The sequence below is a fragment of the Bombus impatiens genome, unplaced genomic scaffold, assembly GCF_000188095.3.
Source record: "Bombus impatiens unplaced genomic scaffold, BIMP_2.2 scf_0640, whole genome shotgun sequence".
Taxonomy (NCBI): domain Eukaryota; kingdom Metazoa; phylum Arthropoda; class Insecta; order Hymenoptera; family Apidae; genus Bombus; species Bombus impatiens.
Genome location: NT_177059.1, coordinates 2901061 through 2919098, shown reverse-complemented (window position 1 = coordinate 2919098; position 18038 = coordinate 2901061). Strand labels below are relative to the sequence as shown.

The following is an 18038-nucleotide window of genomic DNA, read 5'->3' as shown; positions in this document are numbered from 1 at the left end:
GTTAATTTGTCCTCTCCATAGTGAACACAATGCTTAATTGTAATGTGCCACATATCATTGTTGTTGCTTCTCTTGTCGAGAGACGACTAATCTTCTGTCGTTATTACTCATTTTTATCGTGTCGCTTTATTAAATGAACTTTACAAATTAAAATACTGCGAGCATCTTACATTCCCTCGAATATATCACGATAAAACGACGTATTTATTTTGATCGATTAATTGTTAAACTACGACCGTTCATTATTTTATACGACGTTAATTATTTTATACGACGTTAATTATTTTATTTCATATCTATCTTTTATTAGCTCGCTCTAGCGCGATCTGATATTTCAAACTCGAATTTTCCTGGTTCGTGTATACCGAATTATCTTCCTCCAGTATGTTACCGGCTCGATGCAGTTCTCTGTTTTATCCATCGCCAGTAAAGTTTCCACGAGCGCCACTTCAGCGCGCTCGAAACTTTCGCAATTCAAATACGTGTGGCGCGAATGCAGCTTCGAACATTTCTATAAAAATATAAGAATTTAATTATTCTTAAAATAATATTTTCCTATGAAATCTAAATGATTCGTTTTTACGAGACGCGAATTTACAATTTCTCTTGCGATCTAATTCAATTTTTTATTATGTATCCTGTAATTCTCACTTAAAAATAATTCATTCCTGGTAAAATAAAATTGAATCGTCGATCGAAATTATCATATTTCCTAGACTTCGTATTGTCTTCGCCGTTCTTTTATTAACATACGCAATTATTTCCCGTAATCGTATTCGAATAGAATTGTACTGCTCATAATGGATCATTAGTTAAGTTAGCTGCCACCGTATTCACAACATCGCTTAGTCCTTGACATAATAAAGGTAGAATCGTGTTATACCAAATGACGAGGTACATCCATCATAAAATAGACAAATGTCTGAGGACTTCCGGCGTCTATTAGTATGCGGGCTTCGTTGTATCCACATCCGTGCGATTGTTCTTAGCATTGTTAAGCGACCAGAGCTTCTGTACCTCGATATTGCTATATCCGGTTCTAATTCCCTGCGATTTCGTTGATAGAACGAAAAAAATTTCTTAGAACCAACGTGCGCTTTCCGGCAATCTCTCTATGAAAAAATTAATCGAATTGAATCGTACCAATGGAACATCAAGCTAAATGAAGATAAAATTTGTTTTAGCGTGTCGCTAAAAGTCGGACCAAGATGCTCGACGAATGTTAGCATCCGCATAAGGATCTTCAAGGATAAAGAAAATGTTCCTAAGTTTTCCTAAAACGACCCTAAATTTTCATATTAAATTAAGAACTTTGATTTATGTTACCTACTACTTTCGATCCAGTCCAAGAAAGTTTAGAGCGTCATCGTCGAATAGAAGTTTCAAAAGAATAATTTGGTCTGTCATCGGCGGAGTTGGAGCATCTGGTTTCGAAATCTAGACCTCTTTGTTGGTTTTTGGCCACGGCTACAGTCGTTGTGCGTGAAAAGAAAGAAACACAAAGAGAAAAGCGTGGAAAGGAAGACCGAGCGTGTATAGAATAGTCCAGGTAGAGGTTCGACCCACGTGCCCAGAGGCAGCTGCAATTTGACAGGTCTTCGTCTGCTTTAAACACTCCCTCGTATCCTCGTAAGGCGATCCTTTCTTCCGCGTCTCGATGAGGCTTCTGTTTTCGTCAGCCTCGGGGTCAGGCGAACCGTTATCACTGCGCCTCGCTGCAGGTGACCGCATCACGCGAAACCGATGCCGCGATCCTTGGTTTCATTCAGTTTGTAGCCCAGAGAAACGAAGTCACCCTTCGCACGAGTGTTTCCAATTGCTAATAATAAAAATCTTACTATCGTCGAAAGACGATCCGGGTATACCTAGATTTTTCCACTTCGTGTAAAATTCCGTTTACCGTAAGTTAGGGTAAGTGGCGGAATGGAAAAGATGGATGGTAGTTGCCCAAGTTTTCCGACCACCAGACTCTTCTCTCGAGTATCAACACAAACGAACTTCCATTTTCATGACGAGGGTAGGTAGCAGAGAAAATCGAAGGAATAGAAAACTCGTATCTCGCATCAGACACGCGACCCGTCTGCCATCTGTTGCTGTCCTCTCCTAATCTTTTTCGAGATCTGTGCAACAAACTGGAAATACTACTACCACTGCACAACTCTCGAGGATCTCTTTAGCTCTGCTTAAAATTCACGAAGCTTTTCCATTACGCGATCATTCTACATTGAAGATTCTCTTGAAGATTCAAGATTAGGACCAATGTGTTGACAGTTATAGCTGGGAATTCTAGCATTTAAATGCTAAGTTTGTCGTTTTGATTTGACATCTCCTTGTTTGGTCCGTAATATGTATTTATGCGTCAGTTAATAAGAAACGTATATAAAACGTTCAAAATATGCTACTTATAAAATTGAGGACGTAAACTAGATCTCTGGTTAGGTTCTATTTCCTTCTTTCTTCTTGTTAATTCAATAAATTTGCATAAAAATTCGTAATCCGCCGACCACCTCTATAATTCACTAGGATAGCAATCAGGGATTAGGAAACGTTGGAGCTATTTTCAGTAATCGCTTTAATTGGAGTACTCTGCGGAACATCGTAAGCCCAGAAATCCAGTCAAATCCCCGTTGCATTTTCTCTACTTTTCCATCCACGATACGATCTCTCGTCAAAGAAGTGCTACTAATAACGAAACAAGCAACGAATTCGTGGAACTGGCTGAGGAGGGGAGAGGACTCTCGAGACGGATCGAAGGTTCGAGAAACGAGCAATGACGCGCGGTTTTAAGTGCGCTCATCCTCGTAGCTCGGCGTCTGTACTGTATTGCCGAGGCTCAACACTCTCAACCTCGACACCTCCGGAACAGGGGAAGCCTGTCCCGTCGCGTATGTGTACGAGTCTCGTCCTTTCGGTTGCAGCTGCCTCGTAGCTGCAGCACGTGTTCTTCTTCACCGGGGCAGGTGGTTGGCGTCGTTAAGCAATCGCCTCCCCCTCGACGAAGGCCGTGATTTGAACGTGGCACGGTCGACCAACAGGAACGAGATCTTTTACGACAAAGAGGATACGTAGCTTGTTGGACGAAGAAAGGAAGCGGTTGAGCACGAGGCAAGAAAGAAAAGAGGGTAGGTGTTCGGGATCCGACAGGATGAGAAAGGTAGCTGAACATCATCGAAGATATAATGTACACGAAGGCAGATTATACGGCAAAGTTGGAGCGATATTCGCGAAAATCCGATCATCCGTGGATCAGCGAAATTGTTTCCATAAGAGAGGAGCCTGGTACTTTCAAAGATACCGGGTTGGTTTACGAATGGAATTTTTGTCGTCCAGAACCGTGGTTTTCTTAAAAATAATTAATTTGTTTTTATTTCGTGGTTGACAACGTTATCTTATAGTTACGACCTTGTATCATCTTAGCTTCTTGACATAATATCTGTTCATCTTTTGAATTCTTTCGATATCTTTTTCCTTTCACGAAAGGAATGTAATTGTGAATTATAAGAACCTTGGCGATTGGGTTTTCATCCCTCTGACGTGTCAGCATAGCGCGTAACTTAGCTCGGTGGCTCGTAGTCTCTGGGGAAGTTACGCCACCACGAATCGCCGCGAAAAAAAGAAACCGAGTCTAAAGAAGTGAAAAAAGGATGGTAGGAAGGAATAGCACGAAGGGAAGAAGGACGGAACGAGAAGCAGGTGATGAGATCTTGCTTCTCGCTCGTGACCGGTTCCTGGATCATGGATATGCAGTTTACTGCCTCTTAATAAGCTGTAATAAGGACTGCCAGTACCCTCGCCTCTCGATATTCCGTATGCGATAAATCTCACCGACGCGGCCGTAACGCGAATTGCGCAGGGGCGAGTCCACGAGACGAGCAGGTGAATCGTGACTCGTTTCGATACCGGTGAAGACGCTGTCTGCCAACGTGGCCCCTTCTAACGAGCTTCTTCCAAAGCTATCCTCCCGGTATCCGTTCCGTTTGACTTTGATTTGCCCGTTGCTCGATCGTCGTCGACAGGATAATGGAACTCGACGATTCCTCGACGAGTTCTCCGATCATTGCACGATGAATCGACCGAAATCCCATTTTTCAGCTGCAATTTTTACATAGAACACCATGGATTTTCTCGGTTATTCGATAAATGTATAAGATGAAAGTTTCGATATCCGTTCGATCGTTTGCGAAGGGATGCCCTAACGGGAGTCGTAAATTCTGTGTAAAAATCGTTACGATTTGATAATCTATTTCTGCGAAGTGCAAGTAGCAAGTTAAACTCATGACTGATCAATGAAAACCAGTCGAGAGACGATGACTGATCTAAGTCTGAAAGACCAGTCGAGATACTGCCTGGTCAACGTATGAAAAACCAGCGAAGTTTGGTGACGATGCTGGAAAACTATTGATGGGTATTGGTCGTCCTACCAACGGTCGTTTGCGGCTAAAACTGACCGTTGAACATGAGACAAACCTGCTTTTCCCAAATTTTACCTGATTGAACAATAACCCTAAGGAACGTCTCGACTTGAAAGATGAGTTACAACAATTAAGGACCTTGATGGTAAAGTAAAATTGCTCAGTTCGATGGTCGTTCCTTAGAATCATCGCGGCCTGACTAATTATATTTGTACAGCTGGTACCTGTCTTGACCGAGGGATGGATTCTGGTTTATGCAGAAAGTCATAAGAAGTAACAATATCGAAATATCTCGAATAAATTTTCATCTAGAAATATCCAGAGGTTCGGAATTAGATTTTTATGATATTTCGCTGGAAGGTGAGCAAATTGCTAGAAGAAAATATAGACGAAATTGTTAAGAAAATATGGAAGAGAGAAAATCCACGCGAGAGTTAAACGATCGTCGGTATCTCCGTTCCAGGAAGCTTCGTTAAATAACTTGGTCCGTGCATTTTACGTCCCGACACCTTCAATCTCTCGACACACAGGTATGCGAGTATACGACATCGCGGAATATTTAGCTGCCTGGTTCAACTGCTGCCACGAGGAATTATGGACAATAAACAGACAATAAAGGCATCAGGAGCCTAAGCGAAGGGAATTGGAGCTATAATAAATCTCACTTTTTGGTTAGCGGCATTGGGTTAGGTCGTCTCGTCTACCACGCGAACTTATCGTTAGGATCGATCAGGGTCTTAACGACATAAGGGTTACGTTCTTGCCCTTGTGAATAGGGGCGGTCCACCCCCTCGTGCGGGCTTCTCCGGGTTTCCTTTCGATGGCGATTCGACAAAGAAACGTTCTTCCTCTCGTTTCTCTCTCTTGTTCCAAGGACTCCGCTCATCCGACTGGATGTCGTGGGGCGAGAGGAGAACAGGAAAGATGGAAAGATTTTTCTTCCTTTCTTCTCTCGTCTTCTTTCTTTCTTTGGTAAATCAGATGCAGAATCGTCTCTCGTCGCAGCAGCGTGCAACAGTTGGCGAGGAGGAAACATCTGTCGGTCGCGGCGCATGCGTATCCCTCAGGTAAAACCTGCACCAATCCAGGGATTCTCAAATTTTCCATGAGATTCGTGAGACTTACTTGCGAAGATCGTTTTGATCTTGTTGTACAGCAAGCAAGCAAATGATCGATTGGTAGATCGAAGTTATGGTACGTCAGAGTTTTTTGGAAACTTTGAATATTTTATTCTCGTTGCTTTATAGAGTTTAGTACTGAAATTAACTGACGATATTTCATTTTTCCTGTCTCGTAGAAGATATTTCAATCGATTCTTCCGAATTTTATAAACATTAAGAATAAATTGCAAACGAGTCTGGACGACAAACGTAATATTTCCCTGTATCACAATGAGCAATTGGTTCTTTTCAGAGCTCGCGTAATTACTCAAGCGTATTTATGCGACTTGTAGTAGGTACTCGCGATTACGAATCCTAACGATCGTTGGCGTAACAACGGCCACGATAACGCAACAACTGGGCGATTGTCAGGACAAGAGAAATTGCAGTTACCGGTACAATTAAAGAGCGTACAATCGCGTTCCAGTTTTAAGAGCCGAACGACTCGTTCGGAAGGAACACCGCGTGTTTTGACGATCGCGTAATTGCTCGGAGCTTTTCCGGTCGCTTTTCCGCTCGCTTTTCCCACATGATATTTTCATCCGAGGGAAGTAGGTAACTAGTTCTACCGCATGGTAGCTCCTACTAGATTTTCCTCTCGTCGAACCAACAAATTTTAGCAACGATCATCGTTCAGAACCGGATGCTTTGTCTTTGCTCAGGCCATTTCCAGTTTGATTTTTACGACTTCGTTGAATGTATATTCCTCGAACAGAGAGTTTCGACCACGTTGCACGGTTATTCCAAAAAGAATAAGTTTAGTGTCGTTAATTAGACGAGGAAACATAATTTTCCTTTGGGAAACGTTTTTATGCTACATGCATATATATGAGTACACTACACGACCGTTTCAAAAGATGCCTTGCAATCGCCGCGCAAAGGTTAAGTTTCTTATCCTTCCCCATACATTATCTGTCAAATGAAATACGAAATCTCATTAAAGAAAGTGCAACGGCCGTTCCGTTGCAGAGAAAATGCTGCTTAGACGCTTCCAGTGGTCGTTTGGCCGGCTGTTTAAGGCCACCGGGATTAATGGATTAATTACAGGTCGCTCGTTTGTCCTGTCGTTTCCTTGGTGGAAAGGAGCGAGACAGACGTCCGATAATCCGGCTGTAATTAAAATTTAACGTCTCTTCGGTTTCCAATAGCTATCCGAGTGAAATTCAATTAGCCCTAACGACGAATTACGCCGATCGCGTTCGATCGGATTTGCAACGAGAATTCAAGATGGTCGTGGAGTTTCTTTCGATAAGATCGCGCTGACTCATACGAAAATTGCGTATCCGCTTCCTGACGCGAGGGTTGAAACGCCCTCCGTGCTGTGTCCCACGCTGGCTATCGTTTGTTATTATTCCGATTCTGATGCAAATTCATCGGTCACTCGAACGTTTTATTAGTCACTGAGTGCAATATGGTGGCGGCCGTGACGATGGTGGTCAACTCGATGCAACATTATCCTTTAATTCTCGCTGCAACCTAATCGACGGATCTATGTAAACTGCTATAAACGAAAAAAAAGAAGAAAAGAAAACAGCACGACCGTGGTAATTGGTAATTTTCGACGTGAAACGAAGCAAACGCGATCGCGTTGCATTTGGTATCGTTCGTTTAAATTTCTGCAGTGATCCGTGGCGTCCGAACGGTTATCGTGCAAACTGCACGATACGATTGGAAAAAGCGGAAAAGCAAAAAATAGAAAATGGCAAATAACGGTGAAATACGTTCACAGAGGGAATGAATAATCGAATCGTTGGGTGTTATTCGGTACAAAGGTACGGTGCTCGTTGCCAGGTACCGAGTTACACGCAACGTCTACGAACGAACGGAAGGGACGTGCTTTCGTTAATTTACGACACCTTTGGATTCTCGAATTTCGTTTGATCGCTCTCGTTGCGAAAGTTAGGAAGCGAGCGTTTGCTTCCCGCTACTTTTTCCGCGTAATTGAAGCGATATCGAATCTGGAATGACGTAGAATATTAGTCTCGCAGCACGAGGTTCACCCGGTAGTTGCCATTTCTAAATGTATCTTTTTGTTAGTTAGCGTGAGGAGTCGATACGAGAGTAGAAATTACGCGATTCGTTTAATCTGGAGAAACTAACAGTTTACGTAAAAGTAAGACAAGAGAATGATACAACTGGTAATTATCATTACGTTACATTGGACCTGTATCGTCGACACATTACGCTCCATAAATGTCTGGATACTTACGACACAAATTTTATTGACGATTATTCTTTGTGCTTGACACACGGTAATAAATAATATTATTCTTGATCGAAGTACTTGGCACGGTAGTTTCTTCGACACGGCTCGTGCCACAAAAAAGATTCCAGGCTAAAGAGAATCTTCGTCCTTGCGGTGGTTCGTGACAGGAAGCACTCGATGCTTTTGATCAATGAGCAGTGATCACCGGAGTTAGGAAGCAGAAAAATAATATGTTTCCATGGACGCGAGAAACGAGCGGAGAAAACCACAGATATTCCCGCTTGAAAAAGGTCTGCGAACGTGAAATTAATAGCAATATTCAGCGGAGTTACGCAAGTTGACAGATGCCCCCGGTATAGTTTGAATCAGTTGACCTACATCCATTCGGACGCGATCTTCGCCCATGCAGATTTCAAGGAAGACATTTTTCTGCAATATTCTGTTCAATCGTAACCAAGAACGAAGAGATGTAAAGGAGAAGATACAGGCAATTCGGTTTTGTATTTCGCATTGGTTTTCTCGTTTTCAGCAAAGATTGCAAAACTAGCGCTTATTAGAATATGAATCTCCGTGTAGTAATGGAAGATGTAAAAATGTACAAAGTAAGAGTACCTGTGTCTTGGAATTTCCTACGAACACATCAAATTCAAGAACCTAGCAGCATCCCTGGTAAAGATGAATCGACGAAGATCAGGTTCGCGATGAAAAATTTGAGCTGCGCGATCGTTGCGGTGTAAGCTGCGGAGAAGCTGAAAGATTGGCGAATTAGATGGTATCGTTGACGACGCCGCCACAATGCAACCTTGAAATACGAAAGAACGTCTATTCTGAAATTCAAGAGCGCAAACTGGGTCACCCGGATTGCGATACTTCCTCTTTTTTTTTTTCTTCTGTATCGTAGAACTAGTCCTTGGAGGCTATCTGGTCTATAGGTGTGCCTGCTACGAACCGTTTCGTTGTGTAACGAGGAGTTTCTCAGAGGAAATGGAACGAGCTGTATTGTCTACATCGGTGGAAGAAGGATCTTCGAACTTGGTTAAGATTCGCGATATCGATGCTTCGTGATCTTTTTCGACGACGTTTATTGATCGATCATCTTCAAAGGTGACACGATAAAATTCCTGATTGTTGCGAATTAAGAATAAAGAAGAAAGAAGAGGGAGAGTAGAGCAACTCGGAATTAAACGAAAGATATCAGCAAATCTACGTTAACGCGTTACAGAAGTAAAAGAAGAGGAGAAGAAAGAGACAAAAATTTTACGAAGAATGTCACAAACCTTGTGTTTTGATCGAGAAATTTCTAAAAATATACTCGAAAGTGGATAACGACAATTTTACGAGCTCGTAAACTGTCGTCTAGAAAAGATAGCCGAGACAAAGACGTTGAACCGAGATTTGTTGGAAAAGTGTGGAGGTTTGGATCGGTTCGCAAGAACGAAAAGGAGAGGATTTTGAGAAACACTGCGTATCTGTGCCGAGCGCCACGCGACCAGGTCGTCCGGTCGGGCTGGGTGCCGGGTGTTGTTGAAATCAACGTGGTGGGGTTCCTTCGACGACCACAACCGGAGCCTTATGCCTTCAGTCGACTCTCGGCTCTCACTGCGACTCGAGCTGGCTGAGATTCCGTTAATTAAGCATCGAGCGATCCGCCAAGGGTGGCTGGTACACAACAGGTGAACGCATCACCGCGTGTACGCGATCGAGATCTGATTACCCGTGGAGAAAATCGGTCGTCCGAAAAAGATCTCGTCTGAGATTGCGTACGACCTACAGACGCCACAAAGGACTCGTGTTCGACTCTCGACGAAAGCTAATTATTGCGAGTCAATCGTTGAAACCGTAAGAGACCATTGACGAAGAAAGATCAGAGGATGAATTAATTTAATCGACGAATAAAGAGAAACGGCTCGTACGAGGAAGAACATCGAATATCAAAAGCATCAAAGACCTGTTGAAGAGGATTCGAAGTCGGAGAAGGATCCAGTGTCTGCAGGGTCGCCGTGACAAAAGGCTACTATTTTAAAGCCGTGTACCCATTTGTGAATCCCGCGGAGGTAGACTCGAGCGATCGTCACGGTCGATCCGAAGATCGATCCGACCAGTTCCTTTTACCGGTCGATCACCCCGTACCCGCGTCAGACTCGCTCGTGGAGCGGGACGTGCACGTCGCGTACGCGTCGTCGGCTGTTAATTAGTACGTGGGTGCCGTGATAGAGCGAAGGAGGTCGGTCGACTGTCGGGGAAGAGGGGAGGGTGTGCACAGAGCGAGAAGCAGACCGAGAGGAGAGAAAAGAGAAAGAAGGAAGGAGCCGAGAGAGTGGCACGGTGGACGCAAAGAGATGCCGAAAGCGGAGGGAGCACGATTTAGAGGAGCAGAAGAGAGCATCGAGAAATAAAAGAGGCGAGAAGAGGGTTGGTTAAGCGAGTGAAGCCGGAGGAGACAGTTAAATAGATGCAGGAATCTGTACGCGGCGCCATGCTGCTGTAGCAGTGAGAAAAAATATTCGGTTTCCTCGGTGCCTCTGTGTGTATGTTCGTGTCCGTGTGGATGTACATAGGAATCTCAGGAGCGTATCAGTCAGCACGTTTGCAACCGGTTAAAGGGACGTGAATTCGCTCGAGGACCAGTTTGCGACAGTGGCATTAACCTGTCCGGACAGTTAGAGGAAACGGTGAACGACGTACGTTTCGTGAACATTCTCGTGGCTAAAGAACACGAGCGAAAGGAAAGTCGTGGCGACAGACGATCGCCCAAATATCTACCAAGAGGCTTCGATCGATCGTTTTCTTTTTTTTTTCTCATTCGAAGGGCAGATTCGATCGATGATCCTCGAACAGAGTGACTATTTTGTTTTTTAAACGACGAGCGAATATCGATCGAAAATGTTGTGCGGCTCGTTCAGGAAGAAGAGGAGGCATCCAGGAGAGGAATATCGATTGGTCAGATCCAATACGATGCCTAGAATCTTGTCGATGAAGGAGGGCAGTTTGGTCACGGTCCGGAGAACAAAGTCCTCGAGGGTGGCGGCTCGATCCTCGCATCTCAGGGATCTTCTGCACACGGTAAGCCATAAACGCGCGCGATCTTGTGTCGCGATTCGTTACTCGGCGCTGCTACGTGGCGGCATGAGTCGCGTTATTTTCTATCGCAATAAAGTCGATCTCGATACAGCGAAGGATTTGGTTCGCGATTTCTTGCTCTTTACGGTGTCCTGGTTCATCGATATTTATCATCGAAATATTAATCGGTACTCTCGATTTATCCGTCATAGATCGATTTTTCGGTTAATAAATTTTTGTTAATTCTTTGGAGAAAGAATTCGAAGGATCATCTCTTAATTTACAAATTTTATACGATGAAAATGTTAACATTCTACCGTATAGAATTGGTTTTATTTGTTTGACAAGATCGAAACTGCGCTTTTCGAATGTCGCAGCAATTTAGGATCAGGTGCGCTTTATAGTTCTGCATCAATCCTCGAAACATCGGTGACTCTCTCGTGTTTCCATCGTTCGAAAGCAGCTGTTTGAACTTGGATAAACGACTTCGACCATGTAACAGCTGCTACCCGCGAGACGATTAGATAAATTTAGTAAAATCACCACTCAAAGACATCGTGTTCCACTCAGAAGCATACATCAATTTACGAGAGCAATCTTTCTAAACGCAAGTACACGATAACGTTTTATCTACTTTTCTGGTGTATTCCCTATGCAAAATTCCTTTTCCTTTTTTTTTATAAATAGAGCATTTATAGAAAATGCAATGTTACACGAATACGTAGAATGTACATAATGTACAAAAATGTACAAAATATCCAAATCGTAGTACTCGTTAGGATAATTAATCGCTGAAACGAATCTCTGGTTAGATTCGATTTTTTTAATTTAAGAAAACAGAAGTTTGCATAAATATTCGCAGTCTGGTCGTAATCTAAAATTCACACACGCTCAAAATTTCTCCGATACAACAAAATTACGGTACAAGATTGCTTCAGCCGAAAACTATCAATTTAAGTTAGGTCAGCTCCTCTAAATTTACATAACCTACATAAGATATTCATCGAAGACGCGTCGATCGATTCCCGGAATTGTAATTCTCAATGATCCACCCCGTTTCACCGATTGGTGAAAATTCCAAGGAACACTATATTCCAGGTCTACCTGCATTTTGCTCCGTATTCATATCTATCCGACAATAAGAAGCTTCGAGCCGGCCAATCGATTGTCCCTCAAAGGTCTGGAATCGTCTTTTCCAATTTACATACGTGAATTCGAACGCTTTACGTCGTTTACATATGTATGCACGCGACGACGTAGTCCGACTGGCGTGTACATGTGCGTTTCATTGCATAATTTACGACGCCGTGCCCGGACACGATTGCAAGAGCGATCGAAGCGTGTTTAAACGGTCGAGGTGGTATCGATTTGTTTGGAAGCGAGAGACGAGAGCAATCGACGAACGATTCGAGCCGATTTGCCGATTCAGATTCCGGCTAATCCTAATCGTGCGATTTACGCGGCTAACACCCTCCTGATGGCCTTTGCCAATCCAGCTACTTGTTTCCAGTCGAACCAACTTGCACGCATTTAGGGGAGTCGGCTGATTTGCAGCTGATTCATGGGCCATTGTCTACACTTTGCTGAATTTCTGAGGTTGGGAACTGTAGCTATTTCAACGTTCTGTTAGATTAATTTGTTTGTCGGACACGATCGATAGGACGATCCAACTATAAATATTCAGAACAATAATATAAATCATACTGAAACAACTCTTACGAACGTGTAAATATTCTAACCCTTGTTTCTTTTAGAAACATATTGCAAAGCTAATAAAGAAACTAATAAAGAAATACGAAGCTCGTGCTCGAGGAACCAGCATACCTCCAACAACCTTCCAATGTAACATACTTAACCACGAAAAAGGCGTCCGAGAAATGTGAAAAGAGTAAAACAGGTAAAGCGAACGAGGCAACGAGGCTAGCTACACGTTGCATCGTGCAGAAATTCGGCACGTCTTCCAAGAAGCTCGGCGGATTCCTGGTTACACGATCGTTTCGGGGCAAAATACGGAGTAAGCAGAGGGAGGGGGGCTGGGATGGTATCGATCGGTGGATCAGGGGATCCGGTCACGATGAGCTTGGTGGCTCGGTGCCGGTTCCATCGTGTTCATCGTCTTTGTCGTCGTCTTCCCGAAACTCCCGGTGTTCCTTTTTCGGTCTAAATCCGGCCACCGAGAGGCGCCTGCGACCACTCGCAGAAGTCGCCACGAGATACTCGTGAGAGAAAGAAGGAAAGGGAGAAGAAAGACCAAAAGGAGGCTGTGCAAGCCACCTTCTCGAGATGTTCGCCTTATAAGGCGTCCTCTGGGTGCTCGGCCGTCCATTAGAAATCCTTTGTCGTCCCGACCTCTTTTTCCGGACGGATTCTCGAGGGCTTTTCGTCGCCGGGATAGAATTCGCGGTCCAACCTGATGGATAGCGAACAGATCGCTAGGAGCACGTTGGTGTTGGAATACCGCAGAAAGGGTTTTTAAGATAATGAGAAAGCGAGCTGTTCTTTGTCCACTTGAGAGAATTACCTGACGAGAAGACGAGCGATGAAGGATACCGTTGAAACAACGCGATCCGAATGAGCTTTCTAACGCTGTAAAACCAGGATTCTTCGCGAGATGAGTCTTTTTACGAAAAGAAATTTACTCGGCGTCTCCGGAGACCGGCCAGCTCTGATTCCTTTACCGCAGCCTCCGGTATTGTCCCGGATTAAGCTCTTTGCTCGTTGCTCCTCGTTTGTTTGCAGCATTAATGAGAGGGTCGTATAGTGTCTGAACGCTTTCCATTCGAGCACGGGTCATTGGCGAGTTGCAATTATTACGAAGCTGAAATTTCTTCTAATAGAACTCAGGGAAAAATTAGAAGAAAAGAAAATTTCCTCTTTCCCTTTCAAGATCTTCCATGACTGTATCGAATCGTTTTACTTATTTTCAGTTTCATCATCGTAATATATGTAAATTATTTACGATAGATCAAAACTAAGGTACTCGGAATGGTATTTTGGAGATGAAACAATTTACGTTCTATTTGTTTAATCGCGTGCTTAAAATTACGAATTCGCATAAACGATATTGTCTGCGTACAATTATATGATCAAAATTCAATTGCCTGCTAAGATTATAAATATTCTCTTGGCTTCTGAGTAGCAAGAAAATCGATTACGAACAAGAAACAGATTCCATTTCGACAAAACAAGATTCTAACAGCGTGAAAATTTGTTGCTCGGCTTGGTTAACGTAATTCCGTTAAGGTTTTTCGACCGACACCTTTGTGGTACGTGTTTCACCTCGCTCCACCTCTCTTCTTCCACAGAAGTGCAGGGAAACGGTCTCGACTCGATTTCTATAATTGCCGTAGCACTTTTTCAACGGCCTTCATTGCCAAGTAATCGGCACTGCCTTTCACTATTCAACGTCCAACGAGAAGTTTTCAATAGTTCGTTCGACTCGCATAGTCGAAGAGCATAGAACCAGGAAACCCAGTTGAAATATATCGTGAACAACGATCGAATTCGCTCCACGGAGGACAGTTTTTTCACCCCTTCGGGGTAAAACGCGCCGGAGAACAAGCGATTTCATCTCGCTGGTAATTTGTGTACCCGGTCAGCCCGGTTCGTTCCCTGTCTGTCCGCTTTTGTTCGCTCTTTTTGTTCGTCCCATTCTTCCTCCCTTCTTCTTCGTCTTCTTCTTCTTCGTCTTCTTCTCCTTCTTCTTCTTCTTCATCTTCGTTTTCTTCTTCGACGCGGTCTTCTCCTCTCGTTGGAATTCCACCTCCCACTCCAGTACCCGCGAAATATCTCGACGCATTCTTGCGCATCGTGCCGGTCCGATTTGTGCCTCCTGACGGTCTTAAGGACCTGTTACGACTCTTTTCAACCATACAAGGATGGTATATGGCGCTATGGAATTAAGGAAATAACTTATAAAATTATGGAAACAAGTTTTCGATGATCCGAGGAAGATGATGTCGTTTCGTTGCGTTTTAAGAAGTCCGAATTGCAGGTGAATGAACATTTTTAGAGGAATGGAATTGAATATGCGCGGTAGAAAATAATTGAATAACTTTTTTGTTACCTGGTTTCTCTTGAAAACGGCACTACCTGTCCTAGTTCTGTGACTTATCGCAGTTATCCTATTGTATTCTATAGAAACGTTTTACTTATTTTTATTCGATATACCGCAATAATAATACATTGATTTCGTAACAGAACGTTAATAATAATAGGAACGCTTCTGGCAACTATTCTCGCCTAAGGGGAAGCGAAGCTTGCCAATCTCCGTAACCGGCAGCAGATATCATCGATCCCGTTCCCAGATCTTTCTCGTAGATTTACACGAGACGCCTCTAAATGCGTTTCTTCCCGCTTTTCTTCCGGTAACCTTCTATTAACGTCTCGACGATGCCGCGCGGCGTTCCCTTGAAAATTGCGCAATCGCCGCAAGATCTAGCACGCGGATCGTTCTATTAGCGCTGACGAACACCAGTAACTACAAACCACGGTTCGACGAACTTCCATCGTAGCGACGCGCCCTATATTTCGTTATCACGCCGTCGTTAAACCAGTCGACTCGGCTTTTTCCTTTCGCCGATAACGCGATTCTGCAGTTCAATTGTCGCCGAGGGTTGCGCAACAACGCGTTCTTAAACCGTTGCTTTTTACGCCGGAGAACAACGAAAGAAAGGCCGCTCTCCTTTGTTTTTTTTCTCCTGAACATAATCACATCGTGTTCTGTGTCGATATTTTATAGAGAAAATAGACGTACGATACTGGCAATATCGAATATACGTAGAATTTAATTTAAGAAAAGTTCAAAAAATACAGAATTAGAGCAAAGCGGAAAGTCTAGTCTGAAACGAAGCGTCGCACAAAATGCAATTTTATTACTGGCCGGCGATTCGTTTGACTCGATTCGTTGGAGCGTTCTTTACTTCGCACGGCATCCTCTAGATTGGTTTACGCCGGTTTCAATTTGTGGCGCCGTCCGCGAAGCTTCTTCTAATTACCGCTAATTAGAGCCGATGCTGTAAGTGCCGGCTGTTCTCTGTTGGCTCGTTGAAAGGAATTCCCTCGACTATTGGCGTCGCCTAGTTTCCAGGAACGTTACTTTATCCGGGAACGGGACGGAGACTCTGAAAACGATACCGGCGCTTCTTCTTGCGTTACATTCTCGTTAGTCTCGACATTTTGCATATCAAAAATTTGGATCTTGGCGTTTGCAGAGGGTAGCTCGTGGACGAGCGTTTAAGCTTTAATGTATACTTAAATTATTCGAGTTTATATAATTCAAGTTTAAATTTCAAACTTTAGAATTAAAACTTTCAAATGAAATTTCACAGTTGAAAATTTTGTAACTCGAAGGTTTGTATTTCGTTTCAATCTCAAAGCCTATTTACGAAATTTCAAATTACAAATTTTCTCATTTGAACACTACATAGATCAAATTTATTTATAAAACCGTAAGCATACGACTTCCTACGTTAGATTTCAGGCTCCAATTCAAATGTTACGACTTTCAAACGCGACTGTTTTCCGCCGTCTATTCTTCGTTCTCCAACGAAAGAGGAAACGAAACGCGTTCTCTGTTTAACTTACATTATTCACCCTGTTTCAACAGGCTCCGTTTCACGTATGTAGTTTCCCGGCGTGGAGAACGAGAGGAAAAATTCGAGCACAGTTGAAAGAAACATTAAAAAGCGTCCAACAACGTTCGTACGTGTTACAGGGCAACTCTCTGGTAAACTTGGCCGCGGGAACAATCGCGTAAGTCTGTTACAACTGCACAAAGGTTGGCGAACGTGTATGACGATTCTAGGAGAGGTTAAATCGGGCCCACATGCGCATTTCATTGGGCGTGGTCGGTGCAGGTATTCCATTTAATCCCAGCGACACCAGCGACGAGGCACGATCTACGTTGCTGCAGAATTCTCAGCCGCAGTAAACTATCGAGTTCATGCTTCCATATTTCGTTAAAATCGCCTCTAAACTCGGACAACAAAAAACGATGAACGCGGTTGTCTAGCGTTCTTTGCAGAAGCTACACGATATTGCTGGTATTTTCTAGAAAAATTGTTCGCACAATGAACAGTAATGAATTGTTACGCTCGATTCGTGCTAGTTGATACGACCATCTGCACGCTAGCAAATTCTTGGGATCGAGATCTATAGTTTCATTGATGTGCAAAATGGTACAACTCTCGATCAGGTTATTTATTATGAAATCGATTATAATCGATGGCTTTGGTGACTTGGAAAAACTTCTATGATACGTTATCATTGCATGTAATTTCGATAAATTCTAAGAGAATAATTTTCCAATTTCTTCTTTTCTGATATCTTACGTCGAACGCGATGAATCTCGTTGGTTTTCTTGACTGGCCAGTGCAGCGGCGAGGGACTCCTGAAAGGACGCTAAGGTCCTGTCGTGGGATAGCCTCCGCTTCCCAGGGACCCTTTTGGCCTCGGTAAGCTCGTGCGGCGTTTATTTCTTTACCCTCTTCTCTCTTACCTCTCTTTCTCTCTCGTAGTCGTTGCTTCATACCTTGCCTGTTCCCGCTCTACGAGATGTAAATCTTTCGAGATGAACTTTTGCCTCTTGCGTCAGCCGACGACTTCAAAGGTCCGAAACTCAGACCATGAGCTGGCCAGCTCCATGGAACAGTCACAGTGGTTACAGCACCGGCACCACCGGTTAAAAATTAACGACGTACTTCTTCGTTCTCCCGGAGAACACTTTTACACGATTCTCGACAACCCGACGAATTCGTGGGATTTGTTAACGTCGTGTCTCCGAAGTTTTGTGATTTTTTTTTCTCCTGACTGGGAGTGGTTATAGGTTGAATTTAAATTTGTCGGTTGTTTGACGTTGACGTTGATTAAATATGTCGGCTTGAGGTCAAGACAAAGAAAAAAGCTGTTGTAGAAAATGTTGCGAATTCGAAACTTTAGCTGAAAAATACCCGTTAATGTTTTACTAACACAAAGATGTATGAGTCTTTCATCAAGCTTTTTCTCTAATTTCGCTCAGTTATAAATTATATTACATAATTCTTAACATAAATTCGCAAGAACAAGCAAAATATAAATGAAACAGGTAGGTGTAGCAGCTCAAAGCTTCGCATTGAACGTCATCGAATCTTGTCCATTTTTCGTTTGTACCTGTAAATGTCGATCATTATACCGTCGAGTACCTTTGCTACGAGCGGCAGC

At 43.3% G+C, this 18038-nt stretch overlaps 1 protein-coding gene across 2 annotated transcripts in view; it reads left to right on the top strand.

The window, feature by feature from the left end:
* LOC100744739 (amyloid beta A4 precursor protein-binding family B member 1-interacting protein-like) overlaps nt 1–18038 on the top strand; it is a 144556-nt gene that overhangs the window by 56212 nt on the left and 70306 nt on the right. Inside the window, exon 1 of one of the 2 annotated variants that reach the window (XM_024369836.2) lies at nt 10647–10841. The exons of the other annotated variant lie outside the window; for it this stretch is intronic. Coding sequence (XP_024225604.1) covers nt 10662–10841 — 180 coding nt within the window. The 5' untranslated portion in view covers nt 10647–10661. Of the gene's footprint in view, nt 1–10646; nt 10842–18038 lie in introns of those variants that run through there. 2 annotated transcript variants of the gene reach the window in all.